Below are 25219 nucleotides of genomic sequence, written 5' to 3' on the forward strand. Positions count from 1 at the left end.
GGCAAGTGTATCAGCTGACTCGTAGGTCATATAATGACTGGTTAAGTTCTAAAGTCAGTGTGGTAAAAATTAAGCCTTAAAAATTCCTTTAGCGTGTACCACGACGGGTCCATCTCCTCCTTTCAACAAGTCCGACACAGCCGCGTTTCCTTTGGCATCACGCTAGATCAGAGTTTCTGTGGCTGAATGCCAGACGGAGCAGTTTGGTTTGTATCTGGGGGCTACACCAAATGAAAAAAAAAATCTTTAAAACTACAATTACATCGACAAGATGAGATGCTTAACAGAGCGAGGCAGCAATGCAGGCACTGACGCTGCAAGAGGAACAGTAATAGACTCACTTCTCCCGCTCCCAGCGTGGCTCACTCTTTTAGTTCAACTCTATTTAGAATCCTGTATAATATCTGAACTGCTAAAATTTTAATTTTTTCCCCAGGGGCCTATAGCTGAATTCCCTTAAGTTAAAGCTACACATGATATGAGTCCACTGTTACATACTTTATAGAGCACAAAGAGAAAAGCTTTAGGTTTCTGGAATATCCACAAACATGAAAGAATGAAGCACTGCCCTAAAGCAACCTGCAGGTATCTATTCTCTAACTATACAGGAAGATCCGGTAAAATTTAAGGGAAAATTGAAAACAATCAGATGCAACAGGAAAAAACTGATAAACCCATTTAATTTTATCACATATACAGGGGAAGGAAATGATTAAAAAGAAAATTATACGGTTATTAAAGATTTTTTCCAGCTATACTTTTGGTAATACTACTGTTCCATGCTCACCTTTTAATATGCTTCGGCGAACACAAATCAAGTAAGTTTTACAGTATCAACGCTTACTTAGGTAGTATGGCAAACAATTTACATTAAAAAAAAATCACTGTAAGAGCCTTAGGATAGTTATATGACTTTATTTTAAGAGGTGGAGAAGACGAGGAATTGACAGAACAAGCCAATTTTCTACGTCTAGTCTCAAAAGAATTTTAAACAACTGAAAAATCTTTATCAGGGAAACATATTACAAGTTTATACTATTAAAATCTCTACACTCACACCAATATATGTCCTCCTTCATACTGAAAAATTCTTCATTTTGATTTTTAAGACTATAAAAGCAGAGAGAAACTGACTCTTCATGATATAGACTCTGAAATTAATGGGATTATAAATAATCTGTTAGGTAGGCCTCAGACTAAGTTAGATTATCTTCTACTTGATTTCTGAAATGTTATTATTTTTCTTATGAGTTGAACGACTTCCGCTCCGCAGAAGTACTTTATTTCTAAACACAAAGTAAATTAGTTTATGGAACCTTTTCTGAAGGTCTTCAAGAATAAGAAGCACATTTTCATATTTATTAGGTTTAACTGTAGCCTTACCAGATAATTAGGGGGACAGAATAAACATCTTTATAAAAATCTGTATGACAATTTTAACAGTGAATTTCTATAATCTACAAGCCTCAAACAACAGATATTTGCTTTAAAACAGAAAACTAAACTTTGAAGAATATTTTAAGTAGATGGCATTTATTTTAGACACATTTCACAATGTAGGCCTAATGCTAAAGTAGGTATTACCTGAAAATGTTTCCAAAATTATTAAAATAATCCTTACACAAACGTTGTTCTTTGAAAAATTAGCTTCCCTCTTACAAGTTATTCTGAATGAATGTGTAAGCACAGAAAGCTTGTATATCTATCGACTTGCTGGCTTACTTTAAAGCAGTCTAAGTAAAAGACCAGAAAAGTGTCCAAATATAAAACACTATCAACTTATGGTCCATTTTCTTTTTTTATTATTTGAAACATAATAGTTGGGTCTTGGTTGGCAGTTCACAAAGTATATCCAGGAAACAAATATTATATGTTAAATAGCAGTAAACATCTTACGTATGTGGAAATGTTTAAATGAAGACACACGTACAATCAGGACTCAAATAAATACTTAAACCTTGATTTTTAACAAGTTCTATTTTAAGAGAAAAGGACTTTTAGCTGTAAGTATAATAGACCACATATTCCAAAAACTGATGAACCCGGTGCTTCTACAGAAACGCACGTCGTAACGAATGAACATACCAAAGTGCGCTGAGCCACTGCCGCTTTTACTCTGCGCAGAGGCGCTGCATGTCTGGGTCCCGGGCTGTGCTGCTGCTGTTCGACTTACACTCCGATACCATTTTCTACAGGAGACTCCATCACTGTCACTGTCACGTAGGGATGGTGTCCGAGGCCTAAAATGCCGCCATCTACATGATTTGATATTGACTAGTATCTGACTGAGGTCTTTAGAGAAAGATTTGTCCGAGGTATTTGTTTCTGAGGTATTGGCAATCTGATTGACTGGAGAATGTTGTGGTGAGGAAAGCATTTCCAAATCCAGATGGCGAAACATGCTGTCATAGTCCGAGTGAGCTCTGTCCAGTAAGACCCTGTTAAAAATAAAGGCACAAACAGACATGTAAAACAGCTACTCCCCCAAGTCCCCCAAAGCCACCTCATACTGAACATTTAAGAGCCATAAATTTGATTACTTCGTTATTTGGCTCTATGGGCTAAAATCTCAATTTCTGTTAAGGTTCTTTCACTTTATAATGATTCGATTAAAGAAGAAAGTAATCCGCCTTAGAGAATAAGGTATACGACCCATCTTACACAGCTGGAGTCTTCTAACAGTTCTACATTTGGCTTTACTGCATACAAGCGAATTTGACTTTTCACTTCCATTATAAAGCACCAAAACATTCATGAAATATTGCTAACATATCTGTTCTTTATTTAAGCAAAAACTTCATTTTTTTTTTTCGAGGGGGTGGGTAGGAGAAAAGCAGTAAAAGGTATGTGATCTTTGGATATTTTACACTATTAAAATTTTTTATAGACAAAATATTTGAAGCTACCACTCGAGAGGATATATTTTCATTTTATTTATATAAACCTTATAAATGATTCCATCTTAGGATGTTAAAACTGACTCATGCTAGTATCAAATAAAATATAGCCAATGTAGAGAATTTTCACTACTATGATGTAAACATAATGATGGGGTTGAAAAAGCACTTAATAAAATGTATTTTAGTGACTGGATAATTCTAAACTAACGGTGAAGTGATAATAACTGCAATCAAGATTCAAAAATGAGAGCTTCCCTGGTGGCGCAGTGGTTGAGTCCGCCTGCCAATGTAGGGGATGCGGGTTTGTGTCCCAGTCCGGGAAGATCCCACATGCCGCGGAGCAGCTGGGCCCATGAGCCGTGGCCGCTGAGCCTGTGTGTCTGGAGCCTGTGCTCCGCAACGGGAGAGGCCACAACCGTGAGAGGCCCGCGTACCGCAAAAAAAAAAAACCAAAAAACAAAAAAAAAGATTCAAAAATGAAAGAAATGTGTATAAGTCATTAACTGACTGTAAATTATACCCTTAGCTTTCTTCCTCAAAGCACCTTGATGATTTACCTGTTTTGCCTTTTAATTTTTTTTCACTAATATTATACGAGTGCCTTTCTTTTCCTTCCCTTTCATGTGTTCTGCAACTCCTCCCCCCTCCCACACACAACTTCACACATAAAGGCACCCAGAGTATGAAGGGCTCTATCAGGTCTAAACAAAGATCAGGTCCTGCATGGGCCCTGGAGCCTTTCCACTGGCGAGTTAACTCAGTGTACCAGTTATATGACACTTCTGAGCTTATTTAATCCTTTTTCTCAATATCTCTCAGAACTCCTAAAACGATTTTTTGTAATCCTGATTTACACTTGCCTTCATCTATCTCGGAGGCTTTCGATCTTGGGAAGAAAAGCAGATCCGTTAGGGAACCATTAGTTATGCATTAAAAGCTACGGTTGTATAAGAAACAGGTAACAAAGTGGTGAAGTATCTCAGTCAAAAAAATCAGTTAAGAATAGCAGACAGGAACAAAACGAGCTCTTTAGAAGGACCACCTCACTTTAAGCTTTAGATCCCATTGCCCACCATCTAAAACATCCCTCTGCTAGGAACACAGAAGTGCCTTACCTTCCACCGCGCCCAACCCGTCTTCGTGCAAATCCGATACACCTCTGGGGCACGGTCAGGGTGGTCAAGCAGTAGCGGTATCGCACATCCCCTAATCCTCCGTCGCTAGGACTAGTCCAAGGCCAGTTGCCAGTTTGGTCTAAGTGAGGCTTAAAAAGAAAAATCTGGATTATTTTTTTTGTCGCCTCCAGGTGAACAGTCTGTTACTTAAAAAGAGAACCCGAAACTTACAGCATAGTACTGACAGCCTGCCTTCCTACGGAAAGCAAAAGGACCATCGGGGTCATTCTCTTCCTCAGCTTCCGAAGAGCCAGACAGAACCTTTAAATAAAAGGAAGTGCGTCAGAACATGTGCCTTCCCACATTCCTCGTGTGTGTTCATGAGAAATCAGAAATGCTTACACTGACCTGGGAGAGAGGCTCTTCGTCCGAGCTGGGAAAGTCATACTGGTTCAGGTCTTTAGCGCTGAAGCCAGGCAGCGCGGCGGGGCCGGCCTGCTGAGGAGTGGCGGCAGCAGACGAAGGTAAGACTTTGGGCTTCTTTTCATATTTACGCTTAGGTCGGATAAGCTCGGCCTTGTCTTGCTGCAATACAGTCATGAATTACACACTAGAAACCATGTTCAACAAACTGAAAGTTTGGGGGGAGTTTTAAAAATAAGTTTACTGCTAAAATGAAGGCATTCCCACTCATAAGAGATACAAGACCCTTAACATTCTGTCATCTTCTATTGTAAAGTCTTAGAGGTTGGTCTCTGTGAAAACAGGAATATGTTTCTACAACCTAAACATAATCATAATCAAGTAAAAGAAGAGAACAGAAGTTCTCCAGCTGCTGAAATCCTTGAACAACAATTAGTATTTACTGCTGGCTCCTGTATCTGTTTCTTAGTTTTCTATGAAAATTCTAGGGGAGCATTTTTAAAAAGGGATGTCTAGTCTTTATTCTAAAGAATTAACAAATCAATATTGGCAAAGTAATAATGAAACATATACACAAAGCAAACTTCAGATAACTGTTAACATAGTGAAAAATAAATCCATAATGCTGAGATATTAAAAAAATAAAGAGTAGTAAGGACTTGCTAGCTAAACAATGAGAGAGAATTGCGAGCAGTTTTAGAGGATAAAGATATGAAATCATTATATAGGGAAACAACACGGGAATAAAACACAGAGGCAAGAGTGACAGAGCAATGAACACAGTGCATGTTAGAAATGTGTGTGGCAGGTGAGGGCAGAGGCTAGGAGAGGTATGAATTTGAGGTACAGGCAACAGGCAAGAAAGATCAGAGGCAGAAATGATATTTGTTAGGAAGAAAAAGATTATGGCAGGTATCACGGCTGACATAAATATTTACACCAAGATTTATGCAGTTTATGGCATTACGGTTTTTAAAGAAAAGTTAATTATTCAACTATAAGGTATCTCTCTTTACAAGTTCTACTGCTCTATCTAAAGGCCAGTCTTAAACCAAAAGCTGGCTTTCACGGTAGAGTTTATATACATATTTTTTCTTTTTCACTCTGAATCTAGTGATAAAATACCACTCAACATTATCAGCTACTACCGCCCACAGAAATTTTTATCACCTTATTAGCTTTAAACTCCTTCACGTCCATGGCTTCCTGGTGTTTGAACTGGCCGCTGTTGGTGAGGGGGACAACGGGGATGGAGTAAGCAGGTTTCATGGGCTGTCTCTGCGCCATGACCTCAGACACGATCTCGCCACTGTAGTCACCCAGACTATATCTGAAATGGCAAAGAAAGGAAGTTGAAAACGTTAGTTCAGGAAGTACTCATCCTCGTGATGACTAATAACTAACTGAGCTATAACTATAAATCCTGATTAGACCTAAGGTAACATTACAGGTAAACTATTTGCTGAATGCTTATTAAAACTAAAGATTACATAATTCCTATTCTTTCTTTTGCTTTTTGGCTTATAGCTTTATCTTGGCACCATTAATAGGTAACTGTGGGAAAGAAAACAAAGGTTTAAATTTTAACATAGCAATTTTGGCGAAAGATTCGGTGGAGATGTTGAAATTCATGCCTAAAATGGTACGGAGGAACTTTCTGCTAATTTGAGTTGCCTGTGCTATAAAACTAACTTTTCTGAAATGAATCACAATAAACTGATTAGTGGTTTTCTTTGGGAGTAGGGACTACGAAATAGGGGAGTGAGGCTTGAAGTTTTCACTGTGCTCCCTGCTAAAGGATTACCTGAGTGTTAAGATTATGGGCCTTGCCCTCTCCCCTTTTTATACTTTCCTGTTAAAAAGCTCAGTTAAGTGTTAAGAAAAAATTCAGTACCATCTAGTAAATAAAATAAAAGCTTTAGAAGTGACAAATGTTCTCTCCCTCACAGCCCTGCACACAACTCAAGTAAGGGCAAAAGAATATGACTCCAAAACGTAACTACCTGGCATGACTTAATACCTTAACTTTACTGAACCCAGTCACTTAGAAGTGAAGATCAGGAGAGGGACGTATGTAAAAATATGCTAAGCATACCACAGCACACATTTCAGTAGTCTCTATTATTAAAAGAATATATTTCTGGAGTTACAGATAATTGCTTAGGACATAAATTAACTCTACACAAAATTCTAATGGTACCACGCTGCTAATGCTATTAAAATATACTTTACCTCTTTTCCATAATTTCCAGTGTTAAGTGCAATAGCTCCCTTTTACTCTTTTCTCTTCTTTTTATCATCTCTAGAATAGTAACAGCCCGACTCAGATCTCGACGTAGCTTAAGCATTTTTTCATAAGAGGCTTCATCATTTTTACGATTCTGTAAATGTGAATTTGCTTTGTTTAATGTCAATAAGCATTTCTGACTACTGGCATTCTGAGTATAGCTAGTGATATATAAGAATATATATATTTGAAGGGTGAGATTAGAATTTAAAGACACTGAAATGGAACACGGTTTACCAGGAAATCAATTTTGAATATGGTTTTTAATGGATTAACATTAAAATATATCATTAATAACTCTAATGAATTTTAAGGCTGACATTTTAAATTAATATTTTTCATTACAATATATAGAAAGTCTGTCTAAACACAAATTAAAACACAGCCTTCAGATACTGAGATACTGATAATTATAAATAAATTTTCTTACATCAAAAACATTACTACAGAATTTCCCCAGGTTCTCTTACTTTTCGAGTCTGCATTTTTTCGGTACGTCTTCTAAAGGCCACGTAAGGGTCATTTGTGCTGGAGCCATCCCGCTTCTCTTGTTTCACTGCTGGGATGAGGGCCGGCCCTCGGCAGTCTCTTCTCCGTCTGACCCAGTGCTCGTGAACGTCCCTAATTAACTCATCGTCTTCTTTCAGCAGTAGTTTGGCTTCCTGCAGGCTGACTGGCTAAATGTAAAATCATTACGTCATTTTCACATAATACAAATAAAAGGCTCAAAAGTACCTGCAAATTTAAATGACAATAATCAAAACAACAGCAGTAACAACAGACATGCTGAGCACCTTGTACATGTCAGACCATGAGCTAGATGCTGTATATAAATTATTTAATTTTTGCAACAATCCTGCAATGTTTATCCATCTATTTTACAGATGGGGAAAGAGAGGCACAGAGAAATTTAAACATGCTGAATATTACACAGGCCAGTAACGGGCAGAGGTAAGACATGAACTCATGCTTGTCCGGAGCCTGCTTGCTTACCCTCTCCCCAGCATTACACTGTTTCCATATGGAAGAGAGATTTATATAGACATATACACACACTTAATATATATACAATGAAGCTGTACCTGCTGACCACTGCCTTTTTCTAGACGGTCAATCATCTCCTCAAACTGCAGTGGGCAGATGTCCATTTTCTTCTTCAGTTTATTCACAAAGACTTCATCTTCCGAATCCAAATCGTAATCGGGCTGCTCAGCATCCAAACTAAAAGCTGACAGAAAAAACCACAAGCAACCGTTTACTGTGTGAACACACGGGCAAAGCCTCTCGCGGGTGTCTGGACAATCTCTAAAGAAACAGGAAAGAGTTTTGAAAGACTGTGTTTTCAGACTCACAAACAATCTAAGCTTCCCACACTTAAAGTTTAAGAAAGAAGGGACTTCGCTCGTGGCGCAGCGGTTAAGAATCCGCCTGCCAATGCAGGGGACACGGGTTCAAGCCCTGGTCCCGGAAGATCCCACGTGCCGCAGAGCAGCTAAGCCTGTGCACCACAACTACTGAGCCCACATGCCACAACTACTGAAGCCCAGGCGCCTGGAGCCCGTGCTCTGCAGCAAGAGAAGCCACCGCAATGAGAAGCCCGTGCACCACAACAGAGAGTAGCCCCGCTCGCCACAACTAGAGAAAGCCCGCGCACAGCAACAAAGACCCAACACAGCCAAATTTAAATAAATAAACAAATAATTAAAAAAAAAAAAGCCTGTTCTAGATCACTCCCCTTTTTACTTTACAATCTTATTTGTTAAGCACTCGAATGTGCTTGATCTCCCAGAGAGGAAGCACTGTGTCTTATCCATCTCTGTACGTCAGTGCAGAGGCAGTAAACATGTTCATCTTGTACACCAACTCTGCACGCAGTACTCTACTGAAAAGCATTTGGATATTGACTCTATTCAAGTGGGAAAAAACCCTGAAAACATCTGCAGTCAGCGTGGTGACATCTGTGACAGGAACAAGGGGGGGGGACCCTGCCTGCCCCACATGTGCCATCCCTGCTTCAAGACTGACACAGTATCTGGCCCATAGGAACCCAACGAATTATTTGTGCAACTATAACGTTATGCTTCATTTTCATTTTGACCTGTATCACACTTCTGTAACATTCCTAATTAAAATAAATGAACATTCAGATCCTTCATAAAAATATCTATAAGTTACCCTCTCTGCACCCATGTTTCCTGCACCATCAGCCCTTCAATGATTTTCCACCATCTAATTCTGTTTGCTGTTGCAATGTAAACAGAGATTTTGGAGATTCCCAAGTGGTTTAAAACTGTTGGATTAATGGGCTTCCCTAGTGGCGCAGTGGTTGAGAGTCCGCCTGCCGATGCAGGGGACACGGGTTCGTGCCCCGGTCCGGGAAGATCCCACATGCCGCGGGGCGGCTGGGCCCGTGAGCCATGGCTGCTGAGCCTGCGCATCCGGAGCCTGTGCTCCGCAAAGGGAGAGGCCACAACAGTGAGAGGCCCGCGTGCCGCAAAAAAAAAAAAAACCAAAAAAAACCCAACTGTTGGATTAAACACACTTGTTGTTTTGTCCCTAACCAAAAAAATCCACATCTGTGGAGTAACCACTAGCCACGTATGACCAATTAGATTTAAATTAACTTAATGCAAAATTCAGTAGCCACATTTCAAGTGCTAAGTATTACATGTGGCTAGTGGTTACTGCTGTTACCAGACGCTACAGATTATAAAAACATTTCCATCATCACTGGAAGTTCTATTAAAGAGGGTGATCCAGATAATCCAGAAAGCCAAACTGATAGGGCCCAACTATCAGTGTTCTGCCTACTTAAGGGTGTACTTTATACGTGTGTAGGGTCTCATTCATACATTGCTTTGGCACCCTCCACTATAAAATTTATTTTTCTTTTAGAGCAAATCACATTTACAAAGCTTAATTATTCATAAAAACTAAACAAGCCTACCTAGTATCACCTTACTTATGCATTATCAAGATACACTTGACATACTCCTGGCATACCTTATATCATCAATGACAAGTCACATCCAACAAATTAAGGCGATGGGAAAGGAAGATTCCCGCCCTAGGGAGCTCTATGTCTTCGCCACTGAAGTGACCAAGTGCCTGAGAGGCTGCTCTTGCCTGTGCCAGAAGCTTTTCTTTAGTTAATGCAAACACATCTAAGACCTTCAAATATGAGGAGAACCAAATCTTGTTCAGATATAAAATATTAAAACCCTAGAGAAAAGCTAACATGTAAAATCTCACTTTAGGATTTCATTTGACCAAAAAACCACAGCCAATGATTGAAGTGTAATTTGGCTTCAGCCAAATGTCCAACTGACAGCTCAGCTGCAGCTGATAAAGATGTAACATATGGGGCATCCCTGGTGGCGCAGTGGTTGAGAGTCCGCCTGCCGATGCAGGGGACATGGGTTCGTGCCCCGGTCCGGGAAGATCCCACATGCCGCGGAGCGGCTGGGCCCGTGAGCCATGGCCGCGGAGCCTGCGCGTCCGTAGCCTGTGCTCCGCAATGGGAGAGGCCACAACAGTGAGAGGCCCGCGTACCGCAAAAAAAAAAAAAAAATGTAACATATATGCATCATGGTTCTAGAAACAGGAATATCTTCAAATTTCCTGGGCCATGTTACTGAGTGCAAAAAACAAGGTCTAAAGAGAAACAGGCAAATGAGTTGCCTCTTCTAATTGAGTTCTACCAATTACAGTAAGCCCTAGTTAGCCAATAATTGTTAACTATGGGAGACATACAGTAGAAGCTGACTCTGTTTAAAACATTCTGCTAGAGATAAACCCAGATATGTACACAGGTAAACAAAATACAGTATTCTATAGAGATGGAGGAGAAAATTCTATAGAAAATAAACCTAATAAAAAGAACACAACAGTACACGTAAATTGATTAGATTATTTTAAAGGAGATACAAAGTGGTACAAACCACTGTGCTTAGAGTCCAGTAGTAAAGGTGAAATGCATACAAAAGTCTATGTAACAAATGCCATATTACAGCTCATACTAAGTGTGCACAGGTAGGTATGTCCATAACTCCAAGCAGCATTTTTAAATTACAGGAAGCAAATAGTGAAAGGGTATTTGGGTCCCCAAAATGGCACAAAACGTAGACTGGGAACAGAATAGAACTCCTGATGGAAAAGAAGGCACAGTATTCGAGGCTGAGGAGAAACCTCCCACAGCAGGGAGGGCACACAGGTTTCCGCTCAAGCACTAGCTCCCCGTGACTGGTAACAGCTACTTGCAAAGACCCTGGAATAAATTCTGGGCAGCAGAAAAGACCATCGTAATAGTGGTATTTACTGTGCGGTGGTAGGTATTTGACATCCTTGCTTGGACCTAAGAAGACAAAAGCGATCACTGGCTAGCTAGATCATGAAATTCTTCAACTTCTTTATATTTATAAACTACTGAGTCACTTCTAGAATGTACCTGGGGACAGTAAACAGAGAATCCCAGATCTGAAAGATTTGAAATCCTACATATGAAGTCCTTTGTAGTTAAAGTTCTGCTATATCTGCACGGTTGGTTGATGCTATAGATTTTATCTGTGAGAAAGTAAAACCAGAAGAATAATGGGGAAAGGGAAGGAGAAAATGTAATCTTTCAGATTCAGGGCATAAAGAAAGGACACACCTGTTCTGAGAGGTAATAAACAAAAGGAGGCTCTATAAAGATCTGTTTTTTAAAAATCTTTTCATTTATAAATAAATTCAAACTTATAAAAGCCTCCAAATAAAAACAGCACAAGGGACACCTGCATATCCTTTACCCAGATTCACCTGCTGTTAAAATTGTACTCCATTTGCTTTGTCACTTGCATGTGTGTGTCCTCTCCCCCTCCATGTGTATACACACACACACACCGCACACACACACTATTTTGAGCCACCAGAGGGTAAATTACCTTCATAATGGCTCTTTCCTGCTAAATACTTCAGAGTGTGTTTCCACATAATCACAGTACAGTCATCAACTTTATATTCCACTTTTGCCAGCTGATCCAATAATTCATAACATTTCCCACTACAGTACACGACCACTCTGGGATCAGGTATTATTTTTCCTGACGTCTCTTTAGCCTCCTTTACTTTGGAACATTTCCACAGCCTTTCGCTGTCTTTTAGGACACTGATGATGTCTGTTTCAGGAGTATTACCATTCCCACTACTAGCAGGTTGCTCACTCTGTGTCTATGGGATTTTCCCCACTGTGATTAGGTTATACTCTCTTAGCTGCCACACCACTCGACTTTATTCTTAGTCCTTCCCAGGGTCTCACACCTAGAGGCACATGATGTTCATCTGTTTCTCATAAGTGGTGGTAACTGTGACCACCAGTCAAGATATTGCCCCATTACCCCACCGTATAACTGCCGCCCCCACCTGCCGCCGTAACTAATGAGCAGTTTGTGGGGAGAGTTTAAGGCCATGGAAATGTCCTGACCCTCATGAGACTTTCCCCTTACAGAGAGCACACACTGGCGATTCTCGTGTGGCTCAATCTCGGTCGCACTTAGTGCGAAGATGATTCTCCAGCAGTCTCTTCGCACAGCACCGTTCAGCTCTTGACATTCTGTACTGTAAAACCACGAGACTACACTTCTGGTCATAGTAATAAGCCCCCATTTAGCACGGCTTATTACCAGTGTGGTGATAATGAATTCCTACTTTTTCCATGTTTGTAAGTCGTTCACTGTACCCAACTATTTCACTGCTTAAAATGTCCCTAAATTAGCCAGTGGAATATGCCTCTGCCATTTTTGTGAGTTCTTAATTTCTGGCATAACAAGATGTTCCAGGGTTATCTTGTACTCACCCTGCCCCAGCCCTGGGATCAGCCATTTCTCTGCATATTCTTGGCCCTATTTAGCAGGGAACAGATCAGGGAATAGGTGCTAGGTGTGCTTATTGCTACTGAGTATTTTTTGCTTCTTGGCTCTACCAGTGGACAGAACCGGAAATGCACAGATCTGTATCTACACACACATGTATACGTATTCAAATACACACCAAGACTGCCTGATAAAAAAGGTTTCCTTTGAGGATTAACAGGAGAGAACCTTGAGACCCGAGTGCAAAGGGGAAGGGGGAGAGAGAATTGTTCCTGCCTATCCTGGTCAGAACTGTTTTTGTCCTTTCTGCCAGTATGAATAGGAAAGGAGAAGTCCTAGCTGTACAATCTAGAAGGCTTCCAGATCACCAATCAAAAGACAAACAGCATTAAGACCCTGTGGAGCAGGAGATGCTGAATAGCACTCTGAAATAGTTTAGAAAAGTAACCACAGTTTGGAACTATAAGAAGGGGATGATGGTTTTAATACAGGTTTCTTCCTTTACAGCTCTGATAGGAGAAAATTATGCTCTCTTTCCTAAGCCTGTTAAAAGACAAGGAAAACGTTGAGATTTTCCAAATAAATGTTCAATGAAATGTTAACAGATAACATGTAATGAATATATTTTGAAAATGCTGGGTTAAAAGAAACTTTCTTTTTTAACTGTGAGATTCCCAGAGCCTATAAGTAATATGCATTGTAACTCTGGGGGTGGAAGGAGAATATAACAGGCAATAATTCTCAAACGTGTTTATCATTACTTTTTTAGGCAATACTAATTATCATCTTTAAAACTCCAAGGAGCAGTTTGTGTAAATTAGTTTAAGAGTTTTACAAAATAGAAATTATGAGAATTGAAATGAACCGGTCTACATACATAATTCAAGGCAATGTACCCTTCATAAGCAACTTCTTAGACCACCTGGCATTCAAGATTCAATTTTAACTTTGCAGAAATTTACAGTATAACTAGCCTTTTCTTGTGTATTGTAGTATACTAAAAGCCAATACCAATTTTTAAAGAATTAACATCAATTTTACACAATTTCTTCCAGAAAATAAGAGGAAACACTTCCCAACTTGTTTTATGAGGCCAGTATTACCCTGATACCAAAACCTGACAAGGCAGAGCACACACAAACAAACACAAAAGACTACCGGCCAATATCTTTCATGAATTTAGATGCAAAACTCCTCAATAAAATCGCACCTAACAATGTATGAAAAAAATAATACACCACAGCCAAGTGGGATTTATTCCAGGTATGCAAGGCTGGTTCAATATTTGAAAACCAACCAATACAACCTATCATATCAAAGGCTAAAGAAGGAAAAAAAAAAAATCACATGGCCTTATCAATGTCAACGTCAATGCAGAAAAAGCATTTGCATTGTCATTCTGCAATGTCATTGCAGAAAAAGCATTTGACAAATTCAACAGTCATGATACAAACTCCCAGTACCCTAGGAATACAGGGGAACTTCCTCAATCTCATAGAAGCAACTACAAAAAGAAACCACCCTACAGGTGACATAATACTTAATGGTGAAAGACTAAATTCCTTCCCTCTAAGATCAGGAACAAGGCAAGGATGTCTGCTCTCACCATTCTTATTTTAAAATCATATTCAAGTTCTAACCACTATACTAAGGCAAGAAAGCAATTAAAGACATACAGGTTGGAAAGGAAAAACAAAACCATTTCTATTTGCAGACTACGACATGATTTTCCATTCAGAAAATCCCAAAGAATCTGCAAACATCTCCAAGAACTAATATGTAATTTCAGTTAAGGCCACAGGACATAAGCTCAACATACAATTAAGCTGCATTTCTGTATACAATGAAAAAGTGGAAACCAAAATCAAAAGTGCAATACCATTTTCAAATGTTCCAAAGAAAACAGGTATAAATCTAAAAAAGTACTAAAAAACCATGGCTCTCTATGATGAAAATTAAAAAGTCTCAACTTTATAAAAGAAATCAAAGAAGACCTAAATACTTGGAGGGTCACACAGTGGTCGTGGGCTGGAAGACTCAACACAGGAAAGATGTCAGCTCTCCCTACAATGATCTATAGGGTTAAGTGCAATTTCTATCAAAACCTCAGCAGGTTTCTTTGCAGATACAAACTTATTGTAATATTTACAGGGAAAAGCCCTAGAATACCCAAAACAATCTTGAAGGAGAAAAATAAAGGAGGAAGTACTCTCCCTGATGTTAAGGATTATCATAGAGCTGTAGTAATCAGGACAGTGGTACTGTCTCGGGATAAACACAGAAATCAGTGGAATAGTGGATGAACAGAAGCCAGAAATAGAGACTCATCAACATGCATAATTAATTTCTTGCCAAGAAGCAAAAGCAATCAATGGAGGAGGGATCACTTTTTCAATAAATGGTGCTGGAACAATTAGATACCCAGAATGGAGGCAGGGGGAACACCATGACCTAAACCTCACACTCAAAATTGATCACATACTTAAACGTAAAAGGAAGGGACTTCCCTGGTGGCGCAGTGGTTAAGAATCCGCCTGCCAATGCAGGGGACACGGGTTCGAGCCCTGGTCCGGGAAGATCCCACATGCCGAGGAGCAACTAAGCCCGTGAGCCACAACTACTGAGCCTGTGCTCTAGAGCCCACGAGCCACAACTACTGAGCCCACGTGCCGCAACTACTGAAGCTCGCGCACCTAGAGCCCATGCTCCGCAACAAGAGAAGCCACCGCAGTGAGAAGCCTGCGCACAGCAACGAAGAGTAGCCCCCGCTCGCTGCAACTAGACAAAGAGTAGCCCCCACTCGCTGCAACTAAACGAAGACCCAACGCAGCCAAAAACAAATAAATTTATTAAATAAAAAAAAAATGTAAAATGTAAAACTGTGAAACTTCCAGAACAGGTCATACGACAAAATCTTTGGACCCCAGGCAAAACAAAGAGTATTCTTAGAGTTGATACCAAAATCATGAACTGTAAGAGGAAAATTGGTAAATGGATCTCATCAAAATTAAAAACTTCTGCTCTGTGAAAATCTGTTAAGAGAATGAAAAGACAAATTATATACTGGGAGAAAATATTTCCAGATCACATATGACAAAGGCGTGTGTCTAGAATATATAAACAAAACAAAATCCTCAAAACTCAACATTAAAATAAACAATCTAATTAGAAAATGGGCAAAAGACCTGTGCGATGATTTCACCAAATAAGATATATAGATGGCAAACACATGAGAAGACGTTTAACATGTTAGCCATTTAGAGAAACACAAATTTAAAGTACAATGAGAGGGCTTCCCTGGTGGCGCAGTGGTTGAGAGTTCGCCTGCCGATGCAGGGGACATGGGTTCGTGCCCTGGTCCGGGAAGATCCCACATGCCGCGGAGCGGCTGGGCCCATGAGCCATGGCCGCTGAGCCTGCGCGTCCGGAGCCTGTGCTCCACAACGGGAGAGGCCACAACAGTGAGAGGCCCGCGTACCGCAAAAAAAAAAAAAAAAAAAAAAAGTACAATGAGATATCACTGCACACCTATTAGAATGGCTAAAATTAAAAAATGATAACCTCAAATGCTGGCAAGGATACAGGAGAAACTGGATCACACATACACTGCTGATGATAATGTAAAACAGTACCTCCACTCTGGGATACAGTGTAGACGTTCTTGTCAAACTAAAAATGTATGACCCAGCAACTACTCTTAAGGTAATTAAGCCAGAGAAATAAAAATTTATGTTCACTCAAAAATCTGTACATGAACACTCATAGCAGCTTTATTTGAAATATCAATAGTTAAAATCTGGAAACTACCCAAATGTCTTTCAGTGGGTGAGCAGTGAAACATGCAGTGCACATGGATCACGGAAGACTGCTCAGCAAGAGGAAAGAAGGACTACTGATACATGCAACAGCTTGGATGAACGTCAAGGAGGCTATGCTAAGAGGAAAAAGTCAGTCTCAAAAGGATATATACTGCATGATTTCATCTATGTTACCTTCATCAACAAACATAATTACAGAGATGGAGAACAGACTAGTGGTTGCCGGGGCTAGGGGTGCATTTAAAGGATCAACAAGATGGAGTCTTGGGTGATGGTACAATTATCTTAATTGTGGTGGTGATTATACAAGGCTTCACATGTTCTGTGAATCTATAATCATCCAAGACAAAATGTTAAAAGAAATCCAAAGGCAGCTAACACTAATTTAGCTGTCTTTATTAACATTCCAATGTAATACATCTTTCCAAATTTGTACTGATGCAAAAAAATTTTTCCCAAAATAATTCACAATTCTGCTCCCATTTTATTACTATTATTTGATTACAATGTCAACAAAGTCAATTCCTTTTTAAATACAGTCCCTTTTGACTCTTCTGACCACAATTTAATCCATGAGCTACAAATAAAATGTGGTTTGTGAATTTTGGTCATCAATAAGCAACTATTTGTAAAACATGCATTCAAATTTTTTTTTCTGATAGTAATGATAATGTAAATTGATTAATGTAATTTTATCTTGCTCAGTGCTGCTTCAACCTAAAAGCCTGTATTCGTGAGATAATACAGCCTGTGGCTATGGAATGCAGTGTGGCTCTAGTTCACGTGTAGAGGAAGGATCAGTTCTGGTACTTTCACACTGACATGATTTTCCAGAGAACTAATTTTTAGGTCCTAATATTGGTCAAAATTGTTTAGAATGTGTGTCTGACATGTTATTAAACATGTGAGTGGGCAAGAAAACACATGCTGCTTGTTTGGTTCACTTCAAAGTAGCCTTTAATAAATTGGAAAAATTTCTTTTTTTTCTAAAGGAAGTCAGGAAGATTAGGTACAAGTCAGAGGTAAAGATGAAAAAACATTACAAGTTAAAACTATCAAACGCCAATACAGAACTGATAAGAGTCAATACAGGCATTATGTCTACTTTTAGTTTTCATATTCAAGAAATAGTTAAAAAAAAAAATGCTTAGAATCCAGGACAGGAACTAGATCATCTGGAGAGAGGTTAAATGAGTCAGAAAAGTAGTTAATAAGCTGGAAACTGGTTAAAGCTAGTTTCTCTATGTCCGTAGAAAGAACAATAAGAACAAAACAGATTTATATTGTCCTGAGAAAAAGTTGAAACAGGCCCCTGGAAAAACCTCTTGATCATAAAGGTCAGCAAGACCACAATGAAAGCTGTAGCAATTTTACCTTAGTAACCTTTCAATTATCTGTTTAAGTTGTCCACTATGTGGGGACTGAGTGAATGAAATATATTTGCCTAAGTCTACAAGCTCTCAGCTGTTCATCATCAAATGTGATTAGCTATCAAAGGATCATTTCCAATGAAGAGCCTATCAGTACCAAGTGAGACAAGTTACCAATTAAAAATGCTATATTTATAAAAATTAGGGGAATTCTCTGGCAGTCAGGTGGTAAGGACTCAGCACTTTCACTGCCAAGGGTCTGGGTTCGATCCCTGGTTAGGGAACTAAGATCCCACAAGCCGCGCAGCTCGGCCAAAAAAGAAAAAACGAAAAATATTAGTAGAAACACAGACGGGGTTGGCAGACTACAGCCCGTAGGCCAATACTGGGTTGCCATCTGTTTTAGTCAATACAGTTTTATTGGAACACAGAGTAAAATAGCTGTGACAGAGACTGAATGACCCGCAAAGCCTGAAATACTTACAGAAAAGGTTTGCTGACCTCTGACTTCTATTAAGAAATTCTTTAAGGCAATTAACATTACTATTTCTGAAGAGTAAGAAAATGATCTCTACATCTAAGGTATATTCTTTATCCTACTCATCTACAGTAGCATAAGGTCCCATATTGAGATGAAGCCAAAAATCTGGGATGAAAATGCTATCTTTTCTGTCAGGCAGAGAGCTCAAGCACAATTATAAAAGGTGAAAATGGGCTCTAATAACTCTCAAGCTGATTCTGGTCAGTGAAGTGGGTACTGAAAATGGCCCCGAACTGATAAAAACCTGCCGAGAGTTACAGAAGAAGAGAATGCACAGTACAGTTACCAGAAGAGGAATTACTTACGCTGTATGTGAATGAGCTGCTTTGGCATCCTGAACTCCCCGGGGTAAATGGACTCATAGTAAGCGATGTTGCTTTCTGCCTCCGGGACTGGAATGACCATGTTGTCCCTCTTCTCGCCATACACCTGCTGTGCCGAGATAGCCCGCTGAAGATGGTGTTCCTAAAAAGAGGGAAAAAGAGGTAAGTTACGTATTAAAAAACTAGCAAACAGAACATGTAGCCTCATGAAGAGGTTTTCATTTGTTTTTAAAATAGAGGAATTTTAGTAGCCTTGCAAGGATGCTAACAATACAGTTGTGGTAAAAACATTTTGAATAGAAACAAGATTTTGTCAGATACACTGTATATTTCCTCAATTTTTTTTTTTTTTTTTTTTGTGGTACGCGGGCCTCTCACTGTTGCGGCCTCTCCCGTTGCGGAGCACAGGCTCCGGACGCACAGGCTCAGCGGCCATGGGTCACGGGCCCAGCCGCTCCGCGGCATGTGGGATCTTCCCGGACCGGGGCCCTATTTCCTCAATTTAAGAAAAGGTACTACACCAAAATTGAGAGTTAAATTATACAAAAGATTCCAAAAACTGACTAAAACTGTTATTAAAGTTTGCATTTTATAGGGACTTCCCTGGTGGTGCAGTGGTTAAGAATCCGCCCGCCAATGCAGGGGACACGGGTTCGAGCCCTGGTCCGGGAAGATCCCACATGCCTCGGACCAACTAAGCCCGTGCAGCACGACTACTGAGCCTGCGCTCTAGAACGCGCGAGCCACAACTACTGAGCCCACGTGCCACAACTACCGAAGCCCGCGTGCCTAGAGCCCACGCTCCGCAACAAGAGAAGCCACCGCAGTGAGAAGCCTGCGCACCGCAACCAAGAGTAGCTCCCGCTCGCTGCAACTAGAGAAAGCCCGTGCACAGCAACGAAGACTCACCGCAGCCAAAAATAATACATAAATTTATTTTTAAAAAAGAAGTTTGCATTCTACAGATGAGACTGTTTTAAAAAGAGGGTTAAAACATTCGAACGTACTGTATGACGAAAGCAGGCTTTGTATAAAAAATATTTTATCGATTCTAATTGCTTATTCATACAGTGTTTCATAAATGTCATACAAATCAACTAATATGATCATTCCAAAGAAGGGTACAGATTATTGTCTCCATTTTTCATTCACGAAGCTGACACAGATTCAAACCTGGTCTGTGTTTCGAGTAATAACCTTTCTTCTGAATTTCTGGAGCCCTTTTTGAACGGTAGTAAAGTATAGGGATTGAAGGCAAAGGCTCCAGAGGTTGTGACTCCTGGCAAGACACTTCATTCTTCTAAATCTGTTTCCTCCAGGAAAAGAAAAATAGAATCTTCCACGGATGGTTGGAGATTTAAGTAAGCTAAATGCGCATTAAATGTTTAGTACAATGCTTGGCAGTTACAGGTGCTCAAAATAAGCTTTGGTTGAGGTGCCACACAGAAAGATTTTCACCAGCTGCCACAGAAATATCTGTTCTCACCCACCCCATCATCATTGAATTTTGATAAACATTTCATTAAATTTAAGCTAGTTTTTAAAATACTGTATATAAAATACAAGTTGAAGGATGAAAAACATTCCAACAGTATGAAAACAAAAAATTCCAGTCTTCATACGTAGCCTCTGTTAATGTTACATATACGTATATATCAATTCACACCTAGGATTCTGCTGCGCAACATACAGAGCTTTATCCCTAGGGCTTTGGTCCCTTGACATACCTCGGAGATTTTTCCATACTGATACTTTCACTACCATTTTTGCAACAGCTGCATTGTATTCCACTATGTGGATGTACCGTAACTTATTTAACCAGACACGAACTGATAGGGAAAAAACCCTGGAAGCAACTTAAATGCCTATCCTTCTCCCTGAGCGCTGCAAACACCAATCCTGTACTACTATATGTATGAGACACCTTTGTGAGCCCGTGAAAGCATCTGTAGGACAAGAGACGGAAGCGCTCAAAGGGTATATGAAGTTACAGCACACATTCCTACCACTCCTTGCAGTAACTCCTTAACATCTCTTTTCAATTTTAAAATGACCCATTTTATTTTAGGTTAATTTCTTTACAATGAGTTTTTCTTCCCTTACGTGTTGCTGTTTGTTCATTTTCAAAAGTGCTGCTTTTCTTTTTCTCATTGATGTTTAAATATGTGGATTATTTTCCTTTTCAATATTAAGGAAATTAGCCCCCATGTAATAAAACTGACAACTGTTTTCCTGAAGTTTGACTTCTGATTTTGTTTAGAGGATTTTTTCCACGCAGGAAAGTTCTATTAGTCAAATTTATTAACCTTTTCCTTTATGATTCTGTCATCCTTAGTAACAGGTATAAATCGTATAGTCACAAACTAGGGTGTGTAAACAAAACCTTTCATTTTTATAACTCAACTTATCTTTGATTCAGGCTGCCTTGTGGCTCCTGGGAGCTGGTAGAAACTAAGTGTGAGGGGGGGAGGGGTGACTCCGAACAGCCTATGGGCGTGTGTACTGGCCCTTGTGCCCTCTGACACAGGGTGCTTCTGAGCCCCAGGGGGGAAATCAATCACAGGTGTACTCTTCTCCTCTCAGATACCCTCAAAGAGCAAGAGAAATTTTCTGTGACCTATGCCCCCTACTTACATCAAACTCAAGGAGGGAGCGGGGGAGCGAGGCACACTATTCTTCATTTGCATTTTGTCCTTAATCCATTATCATTTCTCTGTGTAGGTGAACATGTGAGAGACGGTTTATTTTTTTGTATACGGAGAGACAGCAAGCCATCTCGAAGGGTATAGGAACGTCATGCATAAAATCACCTATTCCCGGGCTTCCCTGGTGGCGCAGTGGTTGAGAGTCCGCCTGCCGATGCAGGGGACGCGGGTTCGTGCCCCGGTCCGGGAAGATCCCACATGCCGCGGAGCGGCTGGGCCCGTGAGCCATGCCCGCTGGGCCTGTGTGTCCGGAGCCTGTGCTCCGCAACGGGAGAGACCACAACAGTGAGAGGCCCGCGTAGCGCAAAAAAACAACAACAACAAAAAAATCACCTATTCCCTATTTTAATGACTAAAAATGTGCCTTTCTCAGAATTCCACTTGCACTTGGGAGTATTTCCAAGTTCTTTTGCCCTCCTCTACTCAACTGCCTCCTCTGCTAGTATTTAACGTGTTTTTCAAAGTGCAGCCGCAGACTACATTTTATTATCTAGTGCTGACTAGTTTACTAAATCCACTCCTCATGATTCTTTTTCAGAAATTTCCTGGCTATTTCATTCACTTCTCTAGATGGACCACAATGAAAATGACTTTCTAGGTGTGAAATGGGACCCCTAAGGGCTTTAGATTTTTTACAGGCACTGCAGTGTGGTGCTTAAGAACATGATTTGTAATCGGGAGCGCTCTGGATTGGAAGGTTGGCTCCACGGTTTACTAGCTCCATGACTTTGGGACTCGGGACAAGATATTCATACCAGCAAGTTTTATTACCTATAAATGTATACTGTGTACCTACCATATGGGATTGTGGTTAAGATAAAATGGCTGAGACACACTACCTACCTAAAACATGGTAGCAAATGTGTACCTTTCATTACTAGAGAAGCTGAAGATTTACCATATGCTTGTTACCATTCCTATTCTTCCTAGTGTTAACAGCATTCTGTAGAAAGACTTCCTTATCTTTATATCCATTTTCCTAGAATCATGAAATCAAACTTTTTATCAATATTATAGTAAATACTGCTTTAAAAAAATCTTCCATGTGTTTTCTTGTTTTATAAAATATTCGACAAAATTTCCTCATAAGGAACGTAAGGAGCCAAGATATGTACAATATACAACAAATATGTTCTTCTAAGCCTTAAAAATCACTCCTCAACAACTGGTGTGTAACTATAGCCTTACACCTTCCTATTCACTGTAGCCCTGTGTGTGTACAAAGACTCGAGGATGGGAAGGAGACCACACACAGGTGCCGGTGTGGCTGCAGCACAGGGGGGTGAGAGTGCAAAGGGGGTCAGGGTCAAATCATGCAGGGACATGGGGCATGTTACGGACTTGTCCTTGTACTAAGAGCAACAGTGGCTGAAGGATTTTAAAGATCAGCCTGGCTGCTGTCTAGAAAACGGACCATATTCTAGAAAATGGAACATGCATAGCCTTTAAATGGTTCAGAATAATATTTAATGAAATGGAAAAACCCATCAATTTATTAAGTAAAAAGACAGATCTGAAAATTGTATGTTCAGGATATTTGTATTTAATCTTTTTTAAAAGCAAAAGACATAATTGAACACACACAAATGTAGGAAAAAGTCTAAAAGCAGCTGAACACGTAACAATCCTTCTCTCTATGCTCCTTTATTCTTCTCACTGCTATATTTTTCCAAAGCTCTTACAGTCCTCTGACATGTCATATCCTTGGTTTGTTTACTGTTGTCACCCCTTCCTCCCCCCCGCAATCTAAGCATCGTGAGGGCAGGGATTTTTGTCTATTTTGTTCACTGCTAAATAACCACCCGAAAACAGTGCCGAGTACAAAGCATGGTGCTTAAATATCTGTTGAATGAATATGTATGTAGGTATCTGTGTATGTACACACACACACACATACCACACAGATGCAAGCAGGCACACATATGTGTCAAGTTTCAAAGTATGTACACCAGTTAACAGATCACCTCCTGGTGATATAATTTTGAAATACTCTTCTATAATTTTATTTCCCTTATTTTCTAAAATTCTTTGTAATTCTTTTTGACAAAAAATATTTGAGTACATCTCACTACATGATTTTCTAAAACAAAGGTAATTTCTGAAAGACACAATTTATTTAGTTCAGTAAAACCCTTCCCATTTAAGTCAGGTTTAGTTCCAGAGTAAAACATTACACTTGCAGCTTTCCAGGTAAAGAACGTATTTTTAAAACCCCAAACTATATACATCTACTTCCAAGAAAAAAACATTAAATTATATTAAAGTAACATTAAATTATAAGTGAAAATGAAATTTTTGCTTTGAGTAGGAAGCTGTGAAATGGTGAAGCCAAGTAATACATGAAATAAATTAGAATAAGATGAGCTATGAATTCAATTCAATAATTACTTATTGAATGCCTTGACTAAATAACTAAGATGATCCGATCCTAAATTACAATTATATAAAATGCCAGATGTTCCTGGAAGATAATATCTGTCAATGAAACTTCTAAATACATCTACTTGCAGCACTGAATAAGCCAGCGTTCCCAAACTGTGTTCACTGGAATACTTAATTTCAAATTATCAATAGGTAGTCCAATAATGAGTTTGACAGTTAAAAAAAAAATAACGTTGAATTTTTAAACTTTTGGAATGAAAGCTTTTAACACGGCAATGTAAACTGTGGTTGCTCATGACAGAGGGTTCAGTCATTCCAAATCTATGACCACAGAATCATTTTTTCAGAAAGTATCCATTAATAGCTCATGGAGAACTTTTGTAATGCAGTTTGGGAAATGCTGGTATAGGACAACAACTGGAGATACAGGGCAGAACAGCTGGGCTTAAGCTTCTCATTAATTAACTTAGTCCATATTTACTGACTGCCCACTATGTGCCTCTCCTGGGAACACAATGGTAAATAAAATAGCACGGTTCCTGACACTGTAGTAGGGAGGACAGACACTAATAAAACAGCCCTAAAAATAAACTGTAAAGTGTGATAAGTGCTGTGAAGGAAAAGAACAATGTGTTAATGGGAAATATAAATAGGAAAGGGATTTCAAGGACAGTATCACTTTCACTAGTGCCAAGTGACATTTAAGCTAGAACAGGAGTTAAAAGATTATTTTAAGAAAAGGAAGTAGCTGTGTGTGAAGACCACTTACTAGCTTGACACCCTGGGAGGGTAAAGTTTCTTTATATCATAGAATATTTATAATAACTAGGCTCAGGTGCAATTTAAGAGTTAATCATCAAAACACCAGGATCAATTCCCATTTTTCATAAAATAACAAAGGTATACCCTCTCAAATCTGATCTTACAGGGAACAAAGTAAATACTATTAAATAATCTAAAGAATTTTAAGATAGCCAACCTTACATAAAATGGAATCAGATGAATCGTAACTTACGATTAGGCAATTTACTTTAAAAGCCTCTTGCGCTGCAAGTAATGATAATGTTTTCTATACATAGCAACGTGAACAATAAAGAAGAGGATCAGAAAAGACTGAACGATGATCTTCGGAAAGTTCAGAGGCGCACTTTCGTGTCCCCATGAACCCTGCAATCGCAGGCTCCAAATATTCACTTTTGTTACTTCAGCCCACCGGGCGCACTGGAAGAGCGTGGGCTTTAGAGACAGAGACCCAGGCAGGAATCTTAGCTTCCTCCTCAGACCCTAAGTCCAGCAAGTCACTCTGCTACTTATTTTTATTATTTGTTTTATATACATATCTCTTTTTTTTCTTACCCGTCTTTCCCTCTTTTCTTTCCAGCACTTAATGTTTTTTCTTTTACTTTCCCCTTTGTTATTTTTGCTTACCCCTAGAAAATTTCTGCCTTTTCAGGTGGTAATGGTCTCTTTGATAAAAACATTGGTAATTAATGCAAAATGGTTAAC

At 39.5% G+C, this 25219-nt stretch overlaps 1 protein-coding gene across 3 annotated transcripts in view; it reads right to left on the reverse strand.

Moving 5' to 3' along the window:
- The window catches only part of EPC1 (enhancer of polycomb homolog 1), a 95076-nt gene that overhangs the window by 10846 nt on the left and 59011 nt on the right, over positions 1-25219 (reverse strand). For all 3 annotated transcript variants that reach the window (XM_030832365.3, XM_030832363.3, XM_030832364.3), the window contains exons 2-10: positions 18609-18768; positions 7808-7953; positions 7196-7402; positions 6671-6819; positions 5609-5768; positions 4424-4600; positions 4247-4336; positions 4016-4164; positions 2086-2438 (exon numbers count right to left, since the gene is read on the reverse strand). In XM_030832365.3, the coding sequence (XP_030688225.1) occupies positions 2086-2438; positions 4016-4164; positions 4247-4336; positions 4424-4600; positions 5609-5768; positions 6671-6819; positions 7196-7402; positions 7808-7953; positions 18609-18768 (1591 nt within the window). The remainder of the gene's footprint in view (positions 1-2085; positions 2439-4015; positions 4165-4246; positions 4337-4423; positions 4601-5608; positions 5769-6670; positions 6820-7195; positions 7403-7807; positions 7954-18608; positions 18769-25219) is intronic.

This window comes from Globicephala melas, chromosome 2 (genome assembly GCF_963455315.2).
Source record: "Globicephala melas chromosome 2, mGloMel1.2, whole genome shotgun sequence".
Classification (NCBI taxonomy): domain Eukaryota; kingdom Metazoa; phylum Chordata; class Mammalia; order Artiodactyla; family Delphinidae; genus Globicephala; species Globicephala melas.